This window comes from Apteryx mantelli, chromosome 2 (assembly GCF_036417845.1).
Source record: "Apteryx mantelli isolate bAptMan1 chromosome 2, bAptMan1.hap1, whole genome shotgun sequence".
Taxonomy (NCBI): domain Eukaryota; kingdom Metazoa; phylum Chordata; class Aves; order Apterygiformes; family Apterygidae; genus Apteryx; species Apteryx mantelli.
In genome coordinates this window covers 43,021,422-43,039,649 of record NC_089979.1, presented here as the reverse complement: position 1 = coordinate 43,039,649, position 18,228 = coordinate 43,021,422, and the positions used below count along the sequence as shown (strand labels likewise).

General features: G+C 34.9%; 1 protein-coding gene across 3 annotated transcripts in view; it reads left to right on the top strand.

Moving 5' to 3' along the window:
- Nucleotides 1-15,546, top strand: part of UBE2W (ubiquitin conjugating enzyme E2 W) — a 34,441-nt gene extending 18,895 nt beyond the window's left edge. For 2 of the 3 annotated variants that reach the window (XM_067290560.1, XM_013942839.2), the window contains exons 2-6: nucleotides 658-749; nucleotides 3,903-4,005; nucleotides 6,670-6,825; nucleotides 7,970-8,063; nucleotides 12,660-15,546. In XM_067290560.1, the coding sequence (XP_067146661.1) occupies nucleotides 658-749; nucleotides 3,903-4,005; nucleotides 6,670-6,825; nucleotides 7,970-8,063; nucleotides 12,660-12,673 (459 nt within the window). In that variant the 3' untranslated portion in view covers nucleotides 12,674-15,546. The remainder of the gene's footprint in view (nucleotides 1-657; nucleotides 750-3,902; nucleotides 4,006-6,669; nucleotides 6,826-7,969; nucleotides 8,064-12,659) is intronic. The other variant, XM_067290561.1, reaches the window with a different exon arrangement.
- The last annotated feature ends 2,682 nt before the right edge of the window (nucleotides 15,547-18,228 follow it).

Sequence of the window (18,228 nt, the reverse complement as noted above, 5' to 3'; positions counted from 1 at the left end):
TGTCAAAATAGGTAAGAATTACCGGAGGTCCTGGTACAGCAGTTTTCTAAATATTATAACTCTATAGATTTTAAGATATAGTAACTATAAACTGTCTTATAGTTGTGTTCTGCACATGATCTTTTAGTTTTGTCTTCTGTCCTCTGGGATTATTTAGAACAAAGAAAAGGCTTACACAGACACCAGGCTTAAATATCTGTTAAATTATGGGGAAGAGGAAGAGTTGTGCTATTAAGTTCTTAGAGAATTAGTTCTAAATCTGATGCCATCTGAGGAATATGAAATATTCGCCGTTAAGTGTGGAGCTGCGACTGACATCTTTATAATACGACAAAATCCTAGATACTCCTGTGTATTTCTTGATGCAACAGTTCTTCACTTAGTAGTATTGCAAATATAAGTGGAATTGCATATTATAAAGACTATAATGAAAAAATACTAAGTTAAGTTCTGTGAATTTTTCCCTTCAGTTTAATTTCTGGGAGTGGAGTCTTTCCTCTTTCTCATCTTTCAATTGTGCATTTTATTTAAATTTTCAAATAAAACTTGTTTTTACCTTTCAATAACTGATAAAATATACTTTAGTGCACAATAATTTGTTTATTGTTAAACTTACTTTACATAATATTTCAAGTACTCTATGCAATTTCTTTCTAGAAAAGATTACAAAAAGAACTCTTGGCATTGCAAAATGATCCACCTCCAGGAATGACTCTAAATGAAAAGAGTGTACAAAATTCAATCACACAGTAAGTATATAAATACACTTTTGTTTTTGTCATCAAGCTTAGAAGTACAAGTGTTTGAAATGAAAGTATATAAGTATGTAATGAAAAGTCCTACATGCCACTTCCACCACTTATTCCAAGTAACATTCTGATTTTTTTTTTTTTTTTTTTAATTTAGGGACTGAAACACTGTTCTGATTGATGAATCTATTACTTTAATGTACTGGCCACTCTCTGAAACTGAATAGCCCATGCATTAAATCTATATTAGGCATTTTACTGTCTAATAAAATGTCAATGGTTAAAATCTTCTGCACATTTTAGAATAAAATAGTTGAAGAACAACACCTCTCATAGCCACTAACCTGTGAACCCCCTCTAAATTTATGAAAATCATACACTAGCTGGTTTAGATTCTCTCTATTACTTGTGTTGAATATATTCAGTAGTTGTTGACTTCCAGAGTCATCTTTCTCGAAAGCAAGTGGAGGAAACTTCTTAAAGAGCAAAGTTATCAAAGTAAATTTGTTTGCATTTTCATCCCTGCTGTGGTTTTATCTGTGATTAGTATAACTGAAAGAGAGACTTGGTTAAATATTCCATATAGTTGGTTGAAATGGACAGGTGTAGTTCCTGATTTTAATTTAAACTATTTTTTTTTTAAATTTTCTTCCTTCTTTTTAACTGACTGAAGTTCAGAATGTTTTCCTAGGCTATGTTAGCATTTTAGATGATTTTGTAGCTATTTTTATTAGCAGCTTTATTTTAGAGAAATATTAGAAAACTCTTAGCAGAGAAAAACATTTGTATGAGTAGGAATCTCAGGTTGCGTGTTCTGGACTTCTGTATTATTCATTGATTGTTTTATTTTTGTCATCAAGCTTAAAAGTGTAAGTAATGAAAACCTCCTGCATGCGAATTCAAAAACATAATATAGAGCTGACTTCTGATATTTACTTCACATCTGCATTTTTGGTGGTTGCACTCAATGACCATGTTAGGTAAGGCCTTTGGGCCCTGAGTGTTTATACATACTGAGTTAAATACTGTTGTTGCTTTTCAAATGTTACTGTTTTTTGGGATACTTGATGCAGACAAATAGGACTGAACCAAACTGAAATAGCGCATTCCAGAATTAGGTACAATTAATAATAAACTGGTGCTCAATTGCCAAATTACAAATTGTATTTTGTTTTACTTTGAATTTTTTGTGTCCACTAGAGAAGCAAAATTCTGAATTTTCTGAAAAAGAAGACTCAATCAAATATTGCAAATACTTTTCACTCCCATTTAAACAAGAAAAAATTAAGTGAAAGTTTACAGAAAATAAAGAGATGGAAAAAGGGGGGAAAATCTGTTCTTATCTATTCTTGGGTTTCGATTTTTTCTTAAGAAATCTCTTAAGTTACCAGAGTACTACTTTATTGGTTTTTATGTGATGTACTATTTTTCTACCTCTCAGTAGCTTGCAAATAAAACTACCTCCAGTGTAGGTTTGTGTGGAAGTGCTAGCTTGGGTTTGAAAAGAGTTGAATAAAATAATTAGAGCCTTTGGAGTAACTGGATCAATTAACACACAAGGTAGTCATCTTTTAAATAGCCTTTTCTTAAACTTCTAATCATTGTGTAAACTTAAAACACACAGGAAAGATTGGTTCTAGTGATTAATTGGAAAAGGAGGAATGTCCATACAGAGCTATCTTCTGGATCTCTCTTCTACTTTGTAAACGAAATTATTTCAAAAATGTGAAGGTGGGATGTTCTGTATCACAAGGACAAATAAAGCTGAGGAGTGTTGGTGCAGCATGGGTATAAATGTAAAAGCAGAAGGCATAACGTGATAAATGTTCTTGAGCACAGCTAGGTTAAATCAAAGGAGTCTTCACAAAATTGGAACACTAGCACAGCATTGCCCTGCTGCTGTTGAAGATGCATTCCTCCTGAAGAGTGTGGCAGTTAGTGGTTTAACAGAGAAGGAATTTTTCTTAAAAAAATTAATGTAATAGAGGGAAAGATATGTGCAGGGACTTGAAAAATTTACAGCTTAAATATGTGGGGACAGTGTATATGACAGGCAGGATGGAAAAGTTGGGAACAGGTTCATCAGGATTACCTGCTGAAGGAGATGCTTTTTTTTTTTTTTTCCTGAATGCATTGCTGTTCTGAAAAATCTCAGCTGCTTCACCTGTGAGACTGATGCAGGTCTTTTAATCTGGGCAGTTTTGTTGCCTCTTGCTGAATGTTTATGTTATAGTCATATTCCTCAAATGTATAATGTTCAGTCAAGGATGAAGGACAGAAAAATGTGGGAGTGATGATCGTTAGCAGATGATGGTATTAAACGATCAACAAATGACAGAGAAGTTAGGTAGCAGCATGCTGCTGTATGTTTTGAACACTATTCAAAGCATCTCTTTTTGACTGGATTAAAAAAAAAAAAAACCTATCAGTCGCTTCCATATTATGATGGAAGGAGCAAAAGCAGAGGAAAAGGAATCCTGTGGTATGCTGAGGTGCTATCTTATTACCTGTTGAGTTAGATAAAGGATAAAACAATTTACAGAATTGGTCATCTGCAAGTCATTACCTTCCTTTTTTGCTGTGACCTTTTCCTTTTTATGCTGCTAACTTTTCCAGTTTGGTGCAGACCTGCTAGATTGTATAGCTTTTCATTTTTGACTTTTTCATAGTATAAGGGGGAGAAAGAAGTATTCCCCCTTCACCCTTCAGATGTTGGTGTTTATTTTAATAAGCTGTATCTATGATTTTCTTGCAGAAAAAAACAAATTGGAAAGAGAATGCATGCTACTTTGTTTCCTTCCTAGGCTGTTTTTGTGTAGGAATAAACTTTGGAACAGGCCTTCTGTTTTGGCTTTACTGTCTCTTGTTAACGCAGTTACTTTATTGGGAAATAACAGGTCTGACTTGAGTTCAAGTGATAATTATTTGTATGGTTTTCAGTGCTATAGCAATGACTATATGTAAAACACCAAGCTGGTTTCTTTCAAATGCAAGCTTGACATTTTATTTGCTTTCATGCTAGTTAAGATACTAATGAAGAGTTTAGTGGATTTTGTTATAATTGGCAATTGATTTGATTAGTCCTGTGTTCCAGGAGTAAAATTACAATTTGGTAGTCTACAGTACTAACAGTGTTATTCCCCTGTTCTTTAGGTGGATTGTAGACATGGAAGGTGCTCCAGGAACACTATATGAAGGGGAGAAATTTCAGCTTCTATTTAAGTTCAGTAGTCGGTATCCTTTTGATTCGCCTCAGGTAACTGCTTGCTTTCTTCCTTCCTACTTAGTTCTACTTTTAGGTTGTAGCTGCATGGCACATGCTGACTATTAACACTTTCCACACATATCCTAATGTAAGGCTTAGTAGCTTTGATTTGTATTAAACACATTGTGCAGCTGCCATTTCTTTTAAAAATGACCTTGCAGTGAAATACAGTGCCCACTGCAGTCCACTTATTTTCACAGGAGATGAAAGAGCAGAGTAACTTGAGGGTTGTTTTCTTCCCTTTTTGAGAGGCACAGAGTATTTTTTATATCATATTAAAAAGCAACACAGAAGAAAATAGGAAGGTACTCCTTTACTGGGATATAGGAGTAGAGTAAACAACCAACTGCTTCTTTGTCCCCTCTCCTTTTTACTTCCAACTTTTTTTTTTTTTTTTTTTTAAGCCTCTCTTGCATCTTACCTGCTGTGATTGTTGATACAGCTGGGGAAATATTGTGACTCTGATAGGGATTCTCAGAGATATGTGGCATCTTATGAGAGGCCTGCAAATCTAGTGATTACAATTAAGGTGTAAACTGCTGTGTTGCTTTTAATGACAACATCAGAAGAGCTGAAGGGGCAGCATTACTATTGGGCTGTAGAATGAGCTCTGCACATCCCTCCATTACCTGAGGGGATTGTTCCAAAACATCTCTTGTAAGGAGGAAATGAGTGTTCAGCTATCACCCATCCACCCTCCTGAAAAAGGAAAAAGAAAAACAAGGACGCCTCAGTCTTTGTCCTGTCTGTTCTTGACCTTTCAGCTCAAAGTTCCAAGAGGGAGAGTTAGTCATCTCCGAGATGCTTTTCTCACTGTTGTTGAAACCAATGCAAAGAGCCACGAGAGACGTAACCATAAACATGTAGTAACTTTAGGTACCATGGTAAAAACTAGAATGCTGACTTTTCAGTCTTAGGTTTGTAAGGAACAAACTGGCACCTGCGCATCTGCACCCCTCAGGTTTGCAGTGACTACTCATAGGTGATCCACAAGAGAGTAGCCACTTTCATTTGGTTCCAAGTAGGTGCTGTTTGTACTTATTATCCAATGTGTGTGTGTGTGTGGCTGTGTGTAATTTATTGTAAAACAGCAAACCAGATCAGTACATATACACTGATTTTTAGCACAGAAAATAATTAAGTATTTAATCCTAGATATTGGATTGTTGTAGATAATTAGAATTTCCATTGTGAAAATGGTGCAGTGGAGTAAGTTCATTTCTTATTGCAACTCTTGGATTATAATTCTCTCCCTCAAATCTACCTACTGTGAATTGAGAGTTTAAACTTCCGCTGCTTAATCACTTGGTTGTTTTCTGTCTTAAATGTATGTTGTCTATCATAGCATGCATGCTTTTGTTTACTTAATATGCCTAGTTCTTGCTTTCTGGTAAAGAGGAGACATTAGTTTGAATGGAAATACATTACTGGATTATGAAAGTAAGATGTTCCAGTGCTTAAGAAATATCGGTAAAAGACCTCTAAAGTCCATGATAGATGATCATTTTGCATCCAGTTTTTCCTCTGCTGTGGCAGACTGTATGTGCCATTTAGCAAATAAATTAAGCTCTTTCATCTCAGTTCCCCATATGATTATGGTGATGCTTCCCTCTTCTAGTCAGTGCGTGTGTGTGTACACGTGCACGTGTGTATGTGTGTGTATATATTTAGAGATAGACAAAAATATGAGGCTGCTTAAGATGCTGCTGGACGGTAACGAGTGGTAGAGATTTATTATGTCATTGCATAAAAGAAGGCAATGATTGTGTCAGGTAAGGAGCTCAGGAGGATACTGTCTGCTGTGAGGTTCTCTTACTACATTTTCACTGGTCATGAGTCAACCATGTGTTTGACAAAAACTTGTTGTATGAGCAAAAATTGTCAGAATCAGTTTTCTAACCTTGTTTTGACTATGGTATTGTCTTTTTAATAGAGAGGAGTTAAAGTTCTAAACATTGTTCTTTTGGTATTACTCCATGATAAATAACATCATATTTCAAATGGAATATGATCTACAAATATTTCTGGTGTGATATCATACTGTGGCTGTTCAAGTACTGCATTTTGTAGTTAATAAGTTTAGTGCATTTAACTCTTCATGCTGGAACCTGCGTGGGTCGTGCAGAACTTCCATTTCTGTTGTGTCTGTGGCTATAGAAATGCTCCTCTGTCAGTTTCATTGTTTCCTGGTGGATGAAATCATTCAGGCTTGTGGCGTATGAAGTCTTTCAAATTCAGTGTCTTGGGTAGGCGGCTCTATTCGATAGGACACAGAAGACTGAGACTGCAAGATTTAAAGTTTAGTTTGATGTCCTTACACTGTTGTAAATGTGAATTTACCTTTGCACTTTCCTATGCTGTACTGCTGTTCATAAAAAAAGAACAACATTTACCCACATTGCACTTTATCATCAGCAGTTATTTAGGCTTACATTCTTTTATTTTATGTTTTAATTACTTGCTTGCAAAAATGAATGAATGTAACATGGTGAAATGTATTATTCAGTGTAAGTGAAAATGGCAGAATCTACTACTTAGATATTACTGTTTGCCCAAAAGCAATAGAGGCTTATTGAACAATTTTTTCACGATCTCTTACTGTCTTATTTATGTTGACAATAAATTACAATTACCTTTATTTAATTCTTCTTTTAGGTCATGTTTACTGGTGACAATATTCCTGTTCATCCTCACGTTTATAGCAATGGTCATATCTGTTTATCCATTCTAACAGAAGACTGGTCTCCAGCTCTCTCAGTGCAATCTGTTTGTCTTAGCATTATTAGCATGCTTTCCAGCTGCAAAGAAAAGGTATGAGTATTTTTTGGTTTTGTTTTTAGAATTGTTTGAGTAAAATAAAAGTTAACTAGCTAACTTTGCAAAGTAAGGGTTCATCTCTCAAATTTTAAAATAGACAACATACTATCTATGTTTCAACCACTGAAAAAATACTAAGCTAGAGCTACGAAATGAACAGTGCAGTAACTACTTCATAACTGTTTTCATGATAATCTGCTCATGTATCATTACTGGAAAAGAGGCATGAACAGAACCATTCTAATTGTACTAATTACAAAGTTAAATTGTGTCTTAGAATAATTCTTTGTAAACTGATTCAGACAGTAAAGGCAGTGCGAGATGATTGTGTTGAAATGAATATTTTGCATAGTGTAGATATTTGTCTATATTAGAGTATTGGAATTAGTACAGCTGCAAAAGCTTTAGCAGTTAGTTATTTCATTAATCTTTATCACTTTTATTGCAGGAAAGTAAATAGTGCTGAGCTGCATTTTTGGTCATAAATTTGTGGCACTGATACCTTAAACACTTTTTTTTTTGGTAAAGATTCTATTGTTTTACTGCTTCTTTTGGAGTGAAATTACTCGTACATTTGTGCTATCCAAACATGCCTATTTATATCGCATCCCAGTCAATCCTAACCATATGTATGTGATAGAAAAAAACCTCAAATTGCTTTGTACTGTATCCTGTGACTTTGGTTTTGCACCATGATGACACTGTACCTTAAAATTAGTATAAAAAAACCTGAAGAATATTTGATATAGCAGATGTTTATCTGTAAGAGGGTTGAAACAAAGTTCACTTTTTAAGCTACTCCGAGCTATGGGAGACTTATGTGAATTGGATTCTAACTGTGTTATATTAGATCCAAACTGCAGAGGTATTTCATTTGGTTCTTTTAAATAACCGTGTTCCTTTTTTATTTGTCTGTTTTTCTTCTGTCCCTGCCAACCCCCATTTGGAATTTTCATGGAATTTGTGCTTGAAGTATCTCTACTAAGAATTTTGTTACCAGGATTCTTGAGAGATTTTTCTTGACCAAGGTCTAGCACTGTCTATTATCTCACTTTCACTGCATTCACGTGACAGCTTTTCACAAGCTTATTCAAATAGTTCATGTGTTACAATGTGAGGATTGTTTGATTATTTGTAGGTGTTTTTTCTGTTGCAGAGGCGACCTCCAGATAATTCATTTTATGTAAGAACATGTAACAAGAATCCAAAGAAAACAAAATGGTGGTATCATGGTAAGTATTTAACTAGAACCAGGAATTTTGGAGTGTGTGTGTGGGGGGGTTGTTTGTTTGTTTTTAGGCTGAAGACAAAACATAATAAAGTAGGAAAAGTGTTTTCAAAGCCTTAAACTTGTTTTATTTCAAAAAATTTATGAAAATTCTGTTTCTGAGATATGCTATGTTGATTTTTTTACATCACATTTTAATTGCTGAGTGAACTTTAAACAGCACAAGGTTATATGAGTTTTAAACTGTAGGATTTGATTTGAATAGGAGTTCTTGAGAATTGTATCAGTCCTTGACAAGTTTTAAAGTTGGGTCTGGGGAAGGTACTTAGTGAAACCAGATTCCTATGACCAGTTTATTATAACTCTAAAACCAGATTTTTTTCTTGTTGGTAATGCTTTAAAAGCTTGCACTGCAATGAAAATACCCCTATATACTTATAAACAGCTATGTTTTCAATAGATTTCAACTGTTCCACAGAATTTCTAATGTGGGACAATTGGGTGACTTAAAGGGTCTTAGGAACTAATAGTCAATAATATAGCAATGTGATTCACATGTACATCACTTAAAAAAAAAAAAAAAAAAACTAAACTAAAATTGCTTAGTACTACAGTCTCTGCAGTGTAGTGCTTTTTCTTTTCCTTGCCACATGGTTCCTGTCCAGCTTTTTACTATGTTTTTTGTTTGTTTTTGTTTTTCTTCCCTTCTGCCTTAACATCTGTTGTCCTCTTCCCAGAGCTGGGGTTGGCTGTATGTGCTTGGCTTATCCAGTCCAGCAGTGAGGAAGGAAAGAAGGAGTAGAGATGAACTATGCTTTCCTTCTCTCTTCTCTCCTTGGCCAATACTTTCTTTTCTCTCCCTAGGAAAATACCATACAAATGGTGGTTATAGGAAACCCATGCATCTTTCAGGAAGGGATGTGTTAGAACAGGAAATACTGTGTGCTAGGATGGCGCAGGAGGAGCAGGTCCCACAAATATCTTTCACTGAAGCCTGCATCATAAGATGTCCTCTTTTTATTTTATTTATTTATTTATTTTTTTTTTACCTGCCTCCCCACCCCAGGACTGGTTCTGTCTCCCTTGTGAAATGAGACCAAATATTTGAGATTGTGGGAGTCAATGAATGGAGAGGCAAAGACCAAAGCCTTCACCCTTACATTCTTAAAAGCCTGCGAGTGCTTTATCTTAAGATTTTGATAGTTTCATAATACTTACTGACACCTGTGGGGATTTTTTGTTAGAGGGTAATGGAAAAGAATGAACTGTGTTTCTCATAGTGTAATATCATAATAGTTTCTCAAAAACAAGTTGACTTTAATCACAGCAAGAGGAGTGCTATATGCCGTGGGATTAGGAAGTATTTACAGTACTTAAGACTGTTGATCATGTGACTATACATTACGTTGTTTTTAAAATTGTCTCCAAAAATAATAAATCCATTGTCCAAAAGACTGAATAGGCTAGGTTCTTCAACTTCACTACATTCTTTAGTAAACACTTCTTTTTTTTCCCCTGTCTCCTCACTCTTGTAATATGTATGGTGCTTCTCCATTTCTCCTCTTGCTTTCTCTTTATTGGCAGTTTCTGGATAATTTGTTTATTGACTCTTTCTTTTATTTTCATTTGCTAGTTATTTTTAAAGCAAATCAGCTGAAGTTTCATTTATTAGCTTTATCTTGTGATTCAAATATGTTCTGTTTACTTTGAATCTATAGAAAGTTTCCTTTTGATTAAGAATTGAAGTCTCTCAAGGAGAACAGTTTGCAGACACTACTTTGATTTCTTATTTGTGAAATTCAGTTAAAGTTAAACAAGCAAAACACCAAATGAAAATGAAAAGAAATGTGGTTCTACTCTGAAAGTTGCTATATAATTGTGGCTGGAAAAAATCAAACTTCCTATAGTCCACTGAACAAGTCATTGAATTATTTCAAAATAATTACACAATGGCTGTTCTATGGAAGTCAGAAAATTGAATAACCCAAAAGCCAACCTAACATTCTGGCAAGAGAAAACAAATCAGTTCATTTAAATAACTCTTACTGTTTTGCTCCAGAATACTTTCATTTATGTCTTTTAACTTCCTTTTTAATTACTAATTACAAAAGAGGTCATGTTTAAAAGTTGAATGAGCTTCTTTCTCCCTTTTCCCCCATTAAATTCTTAAAAAATCAAGGGTGGTTTTATTTTTTTATGTCAGTTGGATAAAAAGTTTTTCATAAAACTTACAAGGTTTTTATCTCAAATTTTGTATGCCCTTTTCTCAGTTACAAGTAATTTACTTCTTTTTTGTGGCTGTATGACAAAGCTGCCAAGGGAAGATCTTTACATTTTCAATGGTTTTCCTAATTGGTTTGAAGAAATGCTGGATTGCACCAAGATGGGAAATATACCCTGACTGCCAATTTTAACCCCCCTCTTTCTTGACAAGAACAGTCTTCAACCTTCGGTATCCCTGAATGGATTTACAAGCCCTTGAAAAAGGTGGTTCTGTCATCTTAATTTCCTGCTCCTGTTTCCATCGGAGTGCCACACATCTAACCGTGTGGCTGAACCGCTTTGAGCTAGGTAAATTAGTGAAGGAAAAACATAACACCAACTAAGAAAGGAGAGGGGGGGGAAAAAAAAATCCGAGGGTAACCACAGGGTGAACTAAGTGCCAATACTGATACAGGAACATGTGGAGGGAGGGGCAGAGTGGTACTGCTGCTTCTGCTGGTAGCTAGCCATTGGACTGCCTTAGCTGTAAGGTGAAATTGTATCCTCATGTTCTGTTAAGAAGTTTGTAGTCTCCCATTTTGAAGAGAAAGGAGGAAGATTGTCATCGTTTTTATCATGTGCCTCTGAAGGGTATTTTCTTTTCCAGGAGGTGCCTGGAGCTTACTTGACTGGGAGCAAATAATGCATGATTGGGGATTGATGTTCAAGCAAACCAATACAGACACAGAGGGACACAGTGGCTCTTAGAGATACTCTGGCATGTGAACGTGCCTCTCTGTGTGTTTAGTTTACTAGAGCTTTTAATATCTCACTTCCTCCCTGCCCAGCATAACAACTTATTCCATAAGTAACAAAATTATGAAGCCTTGTTTGGTACAAACTGCTGTCCTCTCAAGCCCTGTTGCAAAACTCCTGCTTCCTCTAACTCTCACTCCCTTCAACAGCTAGAAATATTTCTAGATTCTCTCCCCTACTCAACATCTGCTTAAATGTACGCTGAATTTCATGCTGCCAATCTAAGAGTCAGTCATGCCCTGTCAGAGACGCAGGAGGACTTTTCCCCTTGTAGGGGGCATCCAGGCTGAAACTTTGTTCCATTAGGTTGTTGCTTGTTCTTTGCACTGTCAGGAGATAACTTCTGTGAAAGAAGGGGGCACTGGTATGTGGGTGTTCTGGGAGTTTTTTTGTTGGTGTTTTTTGTTTTTTGTTTTTTTAACCATCAGCACCTCCTTACTGCATTTTTTTCTTTAAAGAGAAAGTATTTTCTCTGGTATTTGTCCTAAACTTCTCGTATGCAGTTCAAACACCCCTTCTATCCCTCCTGCATCTTTTTTTTTTTTTTTTTTTTTTGGCAAATGTAAAATTTTCATTCTTTACCCTCCTATCAAAATGAGCTTTCTTTCATGTAACGGTGCAGAGGACATAAGGGTTTCCAGTGACAATGTAGAATTGTTCTCTGCTGCTTTACATATATTAGAAATCCATCTGTTGATGAGGCTACCTCTTTTGTGTGCAAGGTTACAAGTGCATTAAAAATAGACAGTGAATTTGCTTTCTGTTAATAAGTTTAACTTTTACTGAAGCACATTTTTACTGTACTGATGCAATAAAGTTGTACTGCAAGTTCTGAGGAATTTTTTTTTTCCCTTGGCAAGCTGTTATCAGATGCAATTGCACTGTAGGTTGATGTCTGGAAAAGAAACTTTAAAAGGGAGAGCTTTCACAGATGTAAACATTTCTTTAATATCAGCATAATGCAAAAAATTGATATAGAATGCCTTTTCTATAATATGTTTATCCAACCATAATATCTAAAATTTAGTGAATGTAAACTATTTTTCACATTTAAGGTTTTAGGATTACTGTAGCAACATATTGCTTAATACAATATCAGCTACAGTTTGTGTTGATTCTTGAGAAGTGTATATAAGGGGCTGAGAATGGAAACGTGAGGAGAAGCCCACTTTGCAAACTCTTTTTATCACTGTATTTCCTTTGTAAAAGGATTTATCAGTTCTAGAACTCTTTAAACTGATGTACACATGCTTTACTTCATGAGACAAAATGTTAAGCGTATTTGGTATTTTGTTTTCCGAAAGAATGGTTTTCTAAAAATCAAATGTGAAAGTATTGTCCTTTTAATGGAATATTTGCTGCTAATGATATGCTAGGGGTGTGTATATATAAATTTTGAAAGTTTTGTTTGATAGTCTCTCTTTTTCTTTTCCTGAGTCATTACTGAACAAAACCCCAGTGTTAATCAGTCGATACGTTTCCGCTGCATGCTAATCTCTATGCTAGAAATTGTTTAGCACCTTACTAAGTTGGGCTTAGAATATTTATATGTTTTCCATAAATACTTTTTCTTATTTTAAAGATGACACATGTTGATGCCACCATTTTGTGATCCTCGTAGCAGAAGATAGTCCTACTGAGAAAATGAGCACTTTGATCATTCAGTCTTTGAACTTTAACCTTTGACTGGAAGTGACCTATAGGCAATGAAGACTACTTCCTTTGACTGCATTTTTACTAGTGTGCATTCTGGGCGCATGTTGATCGCTGGTTCAGTCCATGCAACTGACATGCTTTTATTAGTCATACAGTATTAATGCAGGTGTCCAGAAATGTCAGAATAATTCCATTATTTTTATTTTAAGCTTTTGGAAGAATTCCAGGTCTTCATATATTGTGCAATAACACTGAGCTCCTTGACGGTTTTGGTGCATCCATTGCCGGCAATGGACATTGTACCAGGGAAAATTTTTGCTCCTGCCACAAAAAGATTGCATGACAGAGCTTAGGAAAGTTTCAGATATATTTGGATTATAAGCAAGGGATCCACCATTACCTTAAAAGCCACCCCATTCTTTTATATTTGGATTCTATGCACTGTGATCACACAACTAGCAGCATGAGTTAACATGCTTAGCTGAAGGACTGTAATAAGATCATTGCATATTTATTAAATTGTTTATCTGCTGTCAGATTGTTTTGACATGGAAGGTTTTCAAGTGACAGTGGCAGAGAGGTACAATGTTATCCCTATGGTGAAATAAAACTACTTTTTTGTATATAGTTATTCATATCTCTGAAGCAAAGGTATGAGTAATTTAGGGTATGAGTGATTTAATCAAGAATTTATTTTGGAAATAAGAGAGGATGGCAGTGATATAACTGAACTTGCTGCAGTCCATAATTGGGCTTGTAATTTGTACTTTAGAGCTTTTTTCCAAATAGATTGCACACTGTTATTTCCTGCTAGCCATCAGCATGAGCCCTATTGCCTACATCAATATTTCATTTATTTATGTGTTTGAAAGCAATCCATATAACATTTTTTTGTTTGCATTCACTGTTTCTTTTGTTGTTGTATGTCATGTTTGAATGTTACAAAACAATATTTTGATTGAAAAGCTTTGTCAGAAAATATTTTCATGTAAATTATTTCTTTACCTTGTAAGCGTCATCTTGTCTTTTAATTCTGTACTATATATAAAAAAAAATACATTTTTGACAGAGGCTTAATGTTTTGACAAAAAAGTGTGGACCTTTTTATTTAAGTTTAGACTAAAGTATATTTTATTAACTTGTTTGTCCCTGCCAGCCATATCAATTTTCTCCAGGCTTTTACTTCACCAAAAAGGAGAAAAAAACCTAAAATTAGATTGACATTTTTCTATGGAACAACAATTATTGAAATAACGGATAGTTGTTCTCACCATTCTGTAATCTTTTGATACTGCAATTAGGTTGTCTTTTTAGGAAACACTTTTATAAACGTAATACCTTTACACATATGCAAAGTTTCTATAACTTTTTTTTTAACTGTTGCCTTATTGTTGCACTCAAATCAAGTGGTCAAAACATGAATGTCTAAATCAAGTAACTACTTGATTAAAGAAAAAAAGCCAACCCAGAATGAATAACTACAATAACAACAAGAAATTGGCTGAAAATATTTACTTTTTTACTTCTGTATAATAACTGACAAATTTTGTAGTCTTGTACATACTTCTCTATTAATGTTTAAAACATATTTTAAAGTATAGATGCTTAACTCAGGGTGGATAGAATTCAAATGGATTTGTTTCAGAGAAGTGTTTTGTACAGCAACTGAATTACGGATATTACCAGTGAAGTGAGGCTACTATATACTTCAGGAACTGCTATCTTTTTTTCTACTGTATTGAAAATATTTCTTGGCCTTTAAAACTCAATGGTAAAATTTAGCTGTGGATATAAATTTGATGTGTATATACACTTTCACAATGAGCCTTTAAAACACAGAAGTTGGTTTATTTTAAGAGCCAAAAATAATCATTTTAAGCAAAGGAAATAGTTGTGTGTCTAACTTTTGTTTAGTAAAATGTTATTGTTATAAGTTAATGAAATCAACTATTTTTGCAAATGTTTAATATGAAAGAGCAGTAATCTATCTGAATACTTAATCTGTATATTCATGTTAACTGCTCTGTATTATTGATTGAATGGACTGACACATCTTTGAAAATCTTATGTATTTTCACAGAGTTGGTTCACATAAAAGGTTTTATTAAATAGTCCATAGCAAAGAGACATTATTGTGACACAAGACGATGTCTCTGAAGAAATAGTTATGGTATATCTTCACAGGTTCATGTATCTTTTCATATGGTGGATTGCCATACTACAAAATGTGGTTTCAGAGAAGCTTTATGACATACTGTATGTATCCTGTCAAAGATATGTGATGTAGTGGTAAGCATTATACTTTTTATTGACTTACAGCTTTATATGGGCTACAGTGAAGTTAAATAACCAAATTTATGCTGCTCTTTAATACCCCCACCTATAATATACTTAAATCCAAAAAACACAAGGTAGATTAGAAGCGAATGTACATCAGGTCTTTTAGTTTACAACAGAAATCCCCCCAGAATAATGTCATGATTCTTTTGCAGTTCTGTGGATGAGTTCATCTATATACAGAGGGCCAAGACAAAACCTATGTACCACTCAAGCCCTCAAAATAATGCAACTATTCTGACAATACTGTGATGTCCCAAAATAGGGTTTAAATTAGATGAAGGTGGTGCCATCCTTCCCTTAGGGTGACCCTGTGTATGAAACTTTCTTCACTTCGGGTTTCTCACATGAAGCGGTTACAGAATTGGCTTGAAACGATCCTTGCTTTTCTTTTGTGTCAATGCTCATGTTGTTAAACACTGTTTTGTGTTTAGTGTCTTTATACTATAACAAAATAAATTCTTGTTTTTAAAATAGATTATTACCCTTGAATGGAAATACGTGTGGACCTTTTCATGGTGGAGTGCAGAAGCATTGTCCTTTACATTCAGCTACTCTGAGACAAAGCTATCAGTAATTCCAAAATGATGTGATGGATATCAAGGGAGGAATTTGCCTAATACTGAGGTGTTTCCTCTTTTCTTCTCCAGAGGATATCTGTTGTAATGGCTAAAGCAAATAGTTCCATAAAAAATTACTAAACTTACAGCATCAAAGAGATCCACTGAATCATCAAGTAGTGCTGTGAGACTACTTTTCACCTCTCATAGATGCTTGAATAAATTCCTTGTCAAAGGGCAAAGAACCATGATAAGCACTTTAAATGCTGGATGGGAGTTTCATATGCAGGCTTTTTTGTTTGCTCCCAGTTGTGGAAGAGAGATTCTTTGTGAGCATATGTCAGGAGTGTTAAATGAGATTTCTACTGCCTCAAATCAATAATTGCTTTCAGTTTTGTTCTTTTTTCTTCAGAAAATGATGATTTCAGTTTCAGAAAAAGTAAGGCACTTTGATACCTGAAAAAAATATTTTTTGTGGAAAAACTTTTTAAATTCATATACCATTTTTTCTGGGTGTTTGTTTTTTTAGTTATTAATTTATTTGAAAGTCTGGCAAAACATAATTAACATCTGAGATTATAAATTTGAGAAGACAATAAAATTCCCATGCCTGTAACTTTTGAAGAACAGATTAGACAAATGGCTTCAGGAAGGGTAGATATAATTGACAATAAGACTTTCCAATCCTGTTTTTGCTGATTTTTGTGTATGTAAATGTTTATTAAAATGATTGAGGTTTAAAAACCAGGGCAAAAAAAACCCCTGTGGAACTCATGTTTCTTAAACCATGTCCTGTTGGTATTGAAAGCTTTATGATAGTGCAGCTACATATTATCTAGCTTTGTTGGGGGGAAGCCAATATAGTTTTTGTCTCCTGCAGTAAAGTAATTCAGTGTAATGTGAAGCTCTACAAATCCTGCTCATTCTAACAAATCAGGTTAGAACAAACTTTCTTTTAAAACTAGTTATTTAATCCAGATCACTCAATCCAGCTTGGATTTGCTTTCAAAAAGCAGTTGTCTCTGGACTTTTGAGAATGCTGAAATGCATAATGGAATTTGAGCTGACTTGGTGATATTCCATCTTCAGCTGCAGCTACACAGAAGGGTGGGAAGAAAGACTAGATTTGGTTTGTATGCTGGTAGTTGTCAGCCTACTGTTTTCATGTCTTTTACAAACACTTTGACCTAAGCAAAATTGAAAGAGTAAAAGTATCATGAGCCTTCTTTTACTAATTAAAGTTTAATTCAGAAATACAAATTTGTAAATATTTAGCCACTGCTATTATTTAATTTTAGTGCTAATAGCAGTGCTGGAAATCTTGTTCATTTGCCATGTTTTTCCTCCAGATTTTAAGTACTTTTTTTAAGTGGCATTTGCTAGTGTTTGAATTTTTTTAGCAGTTGATTAAACTTCAGAAAGCCCCCTCTGCAACTACAAAAGGTGAGAGTTTAAGTTACAAAGCAAGAGCAGATTCAGTAATTTTGTAGTTCAAAAATAATTACTGCCACGAAGTGGCTTCCTTAGAAATCTGCGTGGATTTCATTCAGATAATTCTTTTATAAAAATTATAAATGCAAAACTGATGGATTGTAGATTGTAAAAATGCTACCAGGGTAGAGATCACATTTATATAAGTCTCAGTCCACAGTCTTTTTAGCATAAAACTTAGAGGAATTCCATACCTTTTAAGGGCCTTTTGCCTTTTGAGGGCAGCAACAGTAGATTAAACTGTGTTTAAACTCCTTCACTTTACATACTTATTATCCACAAGTATAACATTGCCCTTGGAAGTGTCTTTTTTTTTTTTTGGCTAGTGCTGGTGAAAGAGCTACTTATAAGAGACTCCACTTTTCTGGAACAGGAAGCCAGCGAAGTGCTGGAAACCATCATGTTAGTCTCAATAACAGAGATGCCTGGAACAGTATGAAATCCTGTAACACTGACTACTGATGCTTCCTTAAGCTGGTCCTACTTCTGGTATTTAAAATTTTGGTGATAAGACCTTATAGAAGCTCTGTCCTGTTCTCAGCAGCTAGGAACCTGTGCTGTAGGAGTATGTTAGAGCACTTTCTGGGCCAGGGTTAAATCTGTTTATATGAACATTCTGGGCCTTCTCCCTTCCCAGGGCTGCAATATCATCTGGATGGTGTTAATACAGTTCTCCAGAGCATGGCGCTAACATCCACAGAAATAAACGGAACAGCGGTCTGGCAATTCAGTGTCTTATCTTAGTTTGCTGCCACTGAAAAGGAGGAAGTTGGACTCCTCCTCCTTCCTTTCCAGCCTCATGATTCACATTTCTGCCTTGCATCTAGTTTTGCTGTTGGAGTCTGCACTGAGATGATTCAGCTTGTTAAACCACTAGGAAACTGAATTCAGAAGAAGAAAAGTGAAAACTTTTCTTCTGAATTAGCAAATTCAGTCAGTTTGCTGTGTGATCCAAGAGTTCCAGAGCTAGAGGAAATCGGGAAGATTGTGCAGCTGAGGATTGGGAGGGGATAGCTGAAACCCAGTTCATATCTTTAGACTTTTCTGCATGATAAAGTACTAGAAACCTTGTTTAACGCAGAAGCTGAGTTATATGCTATGAGAATC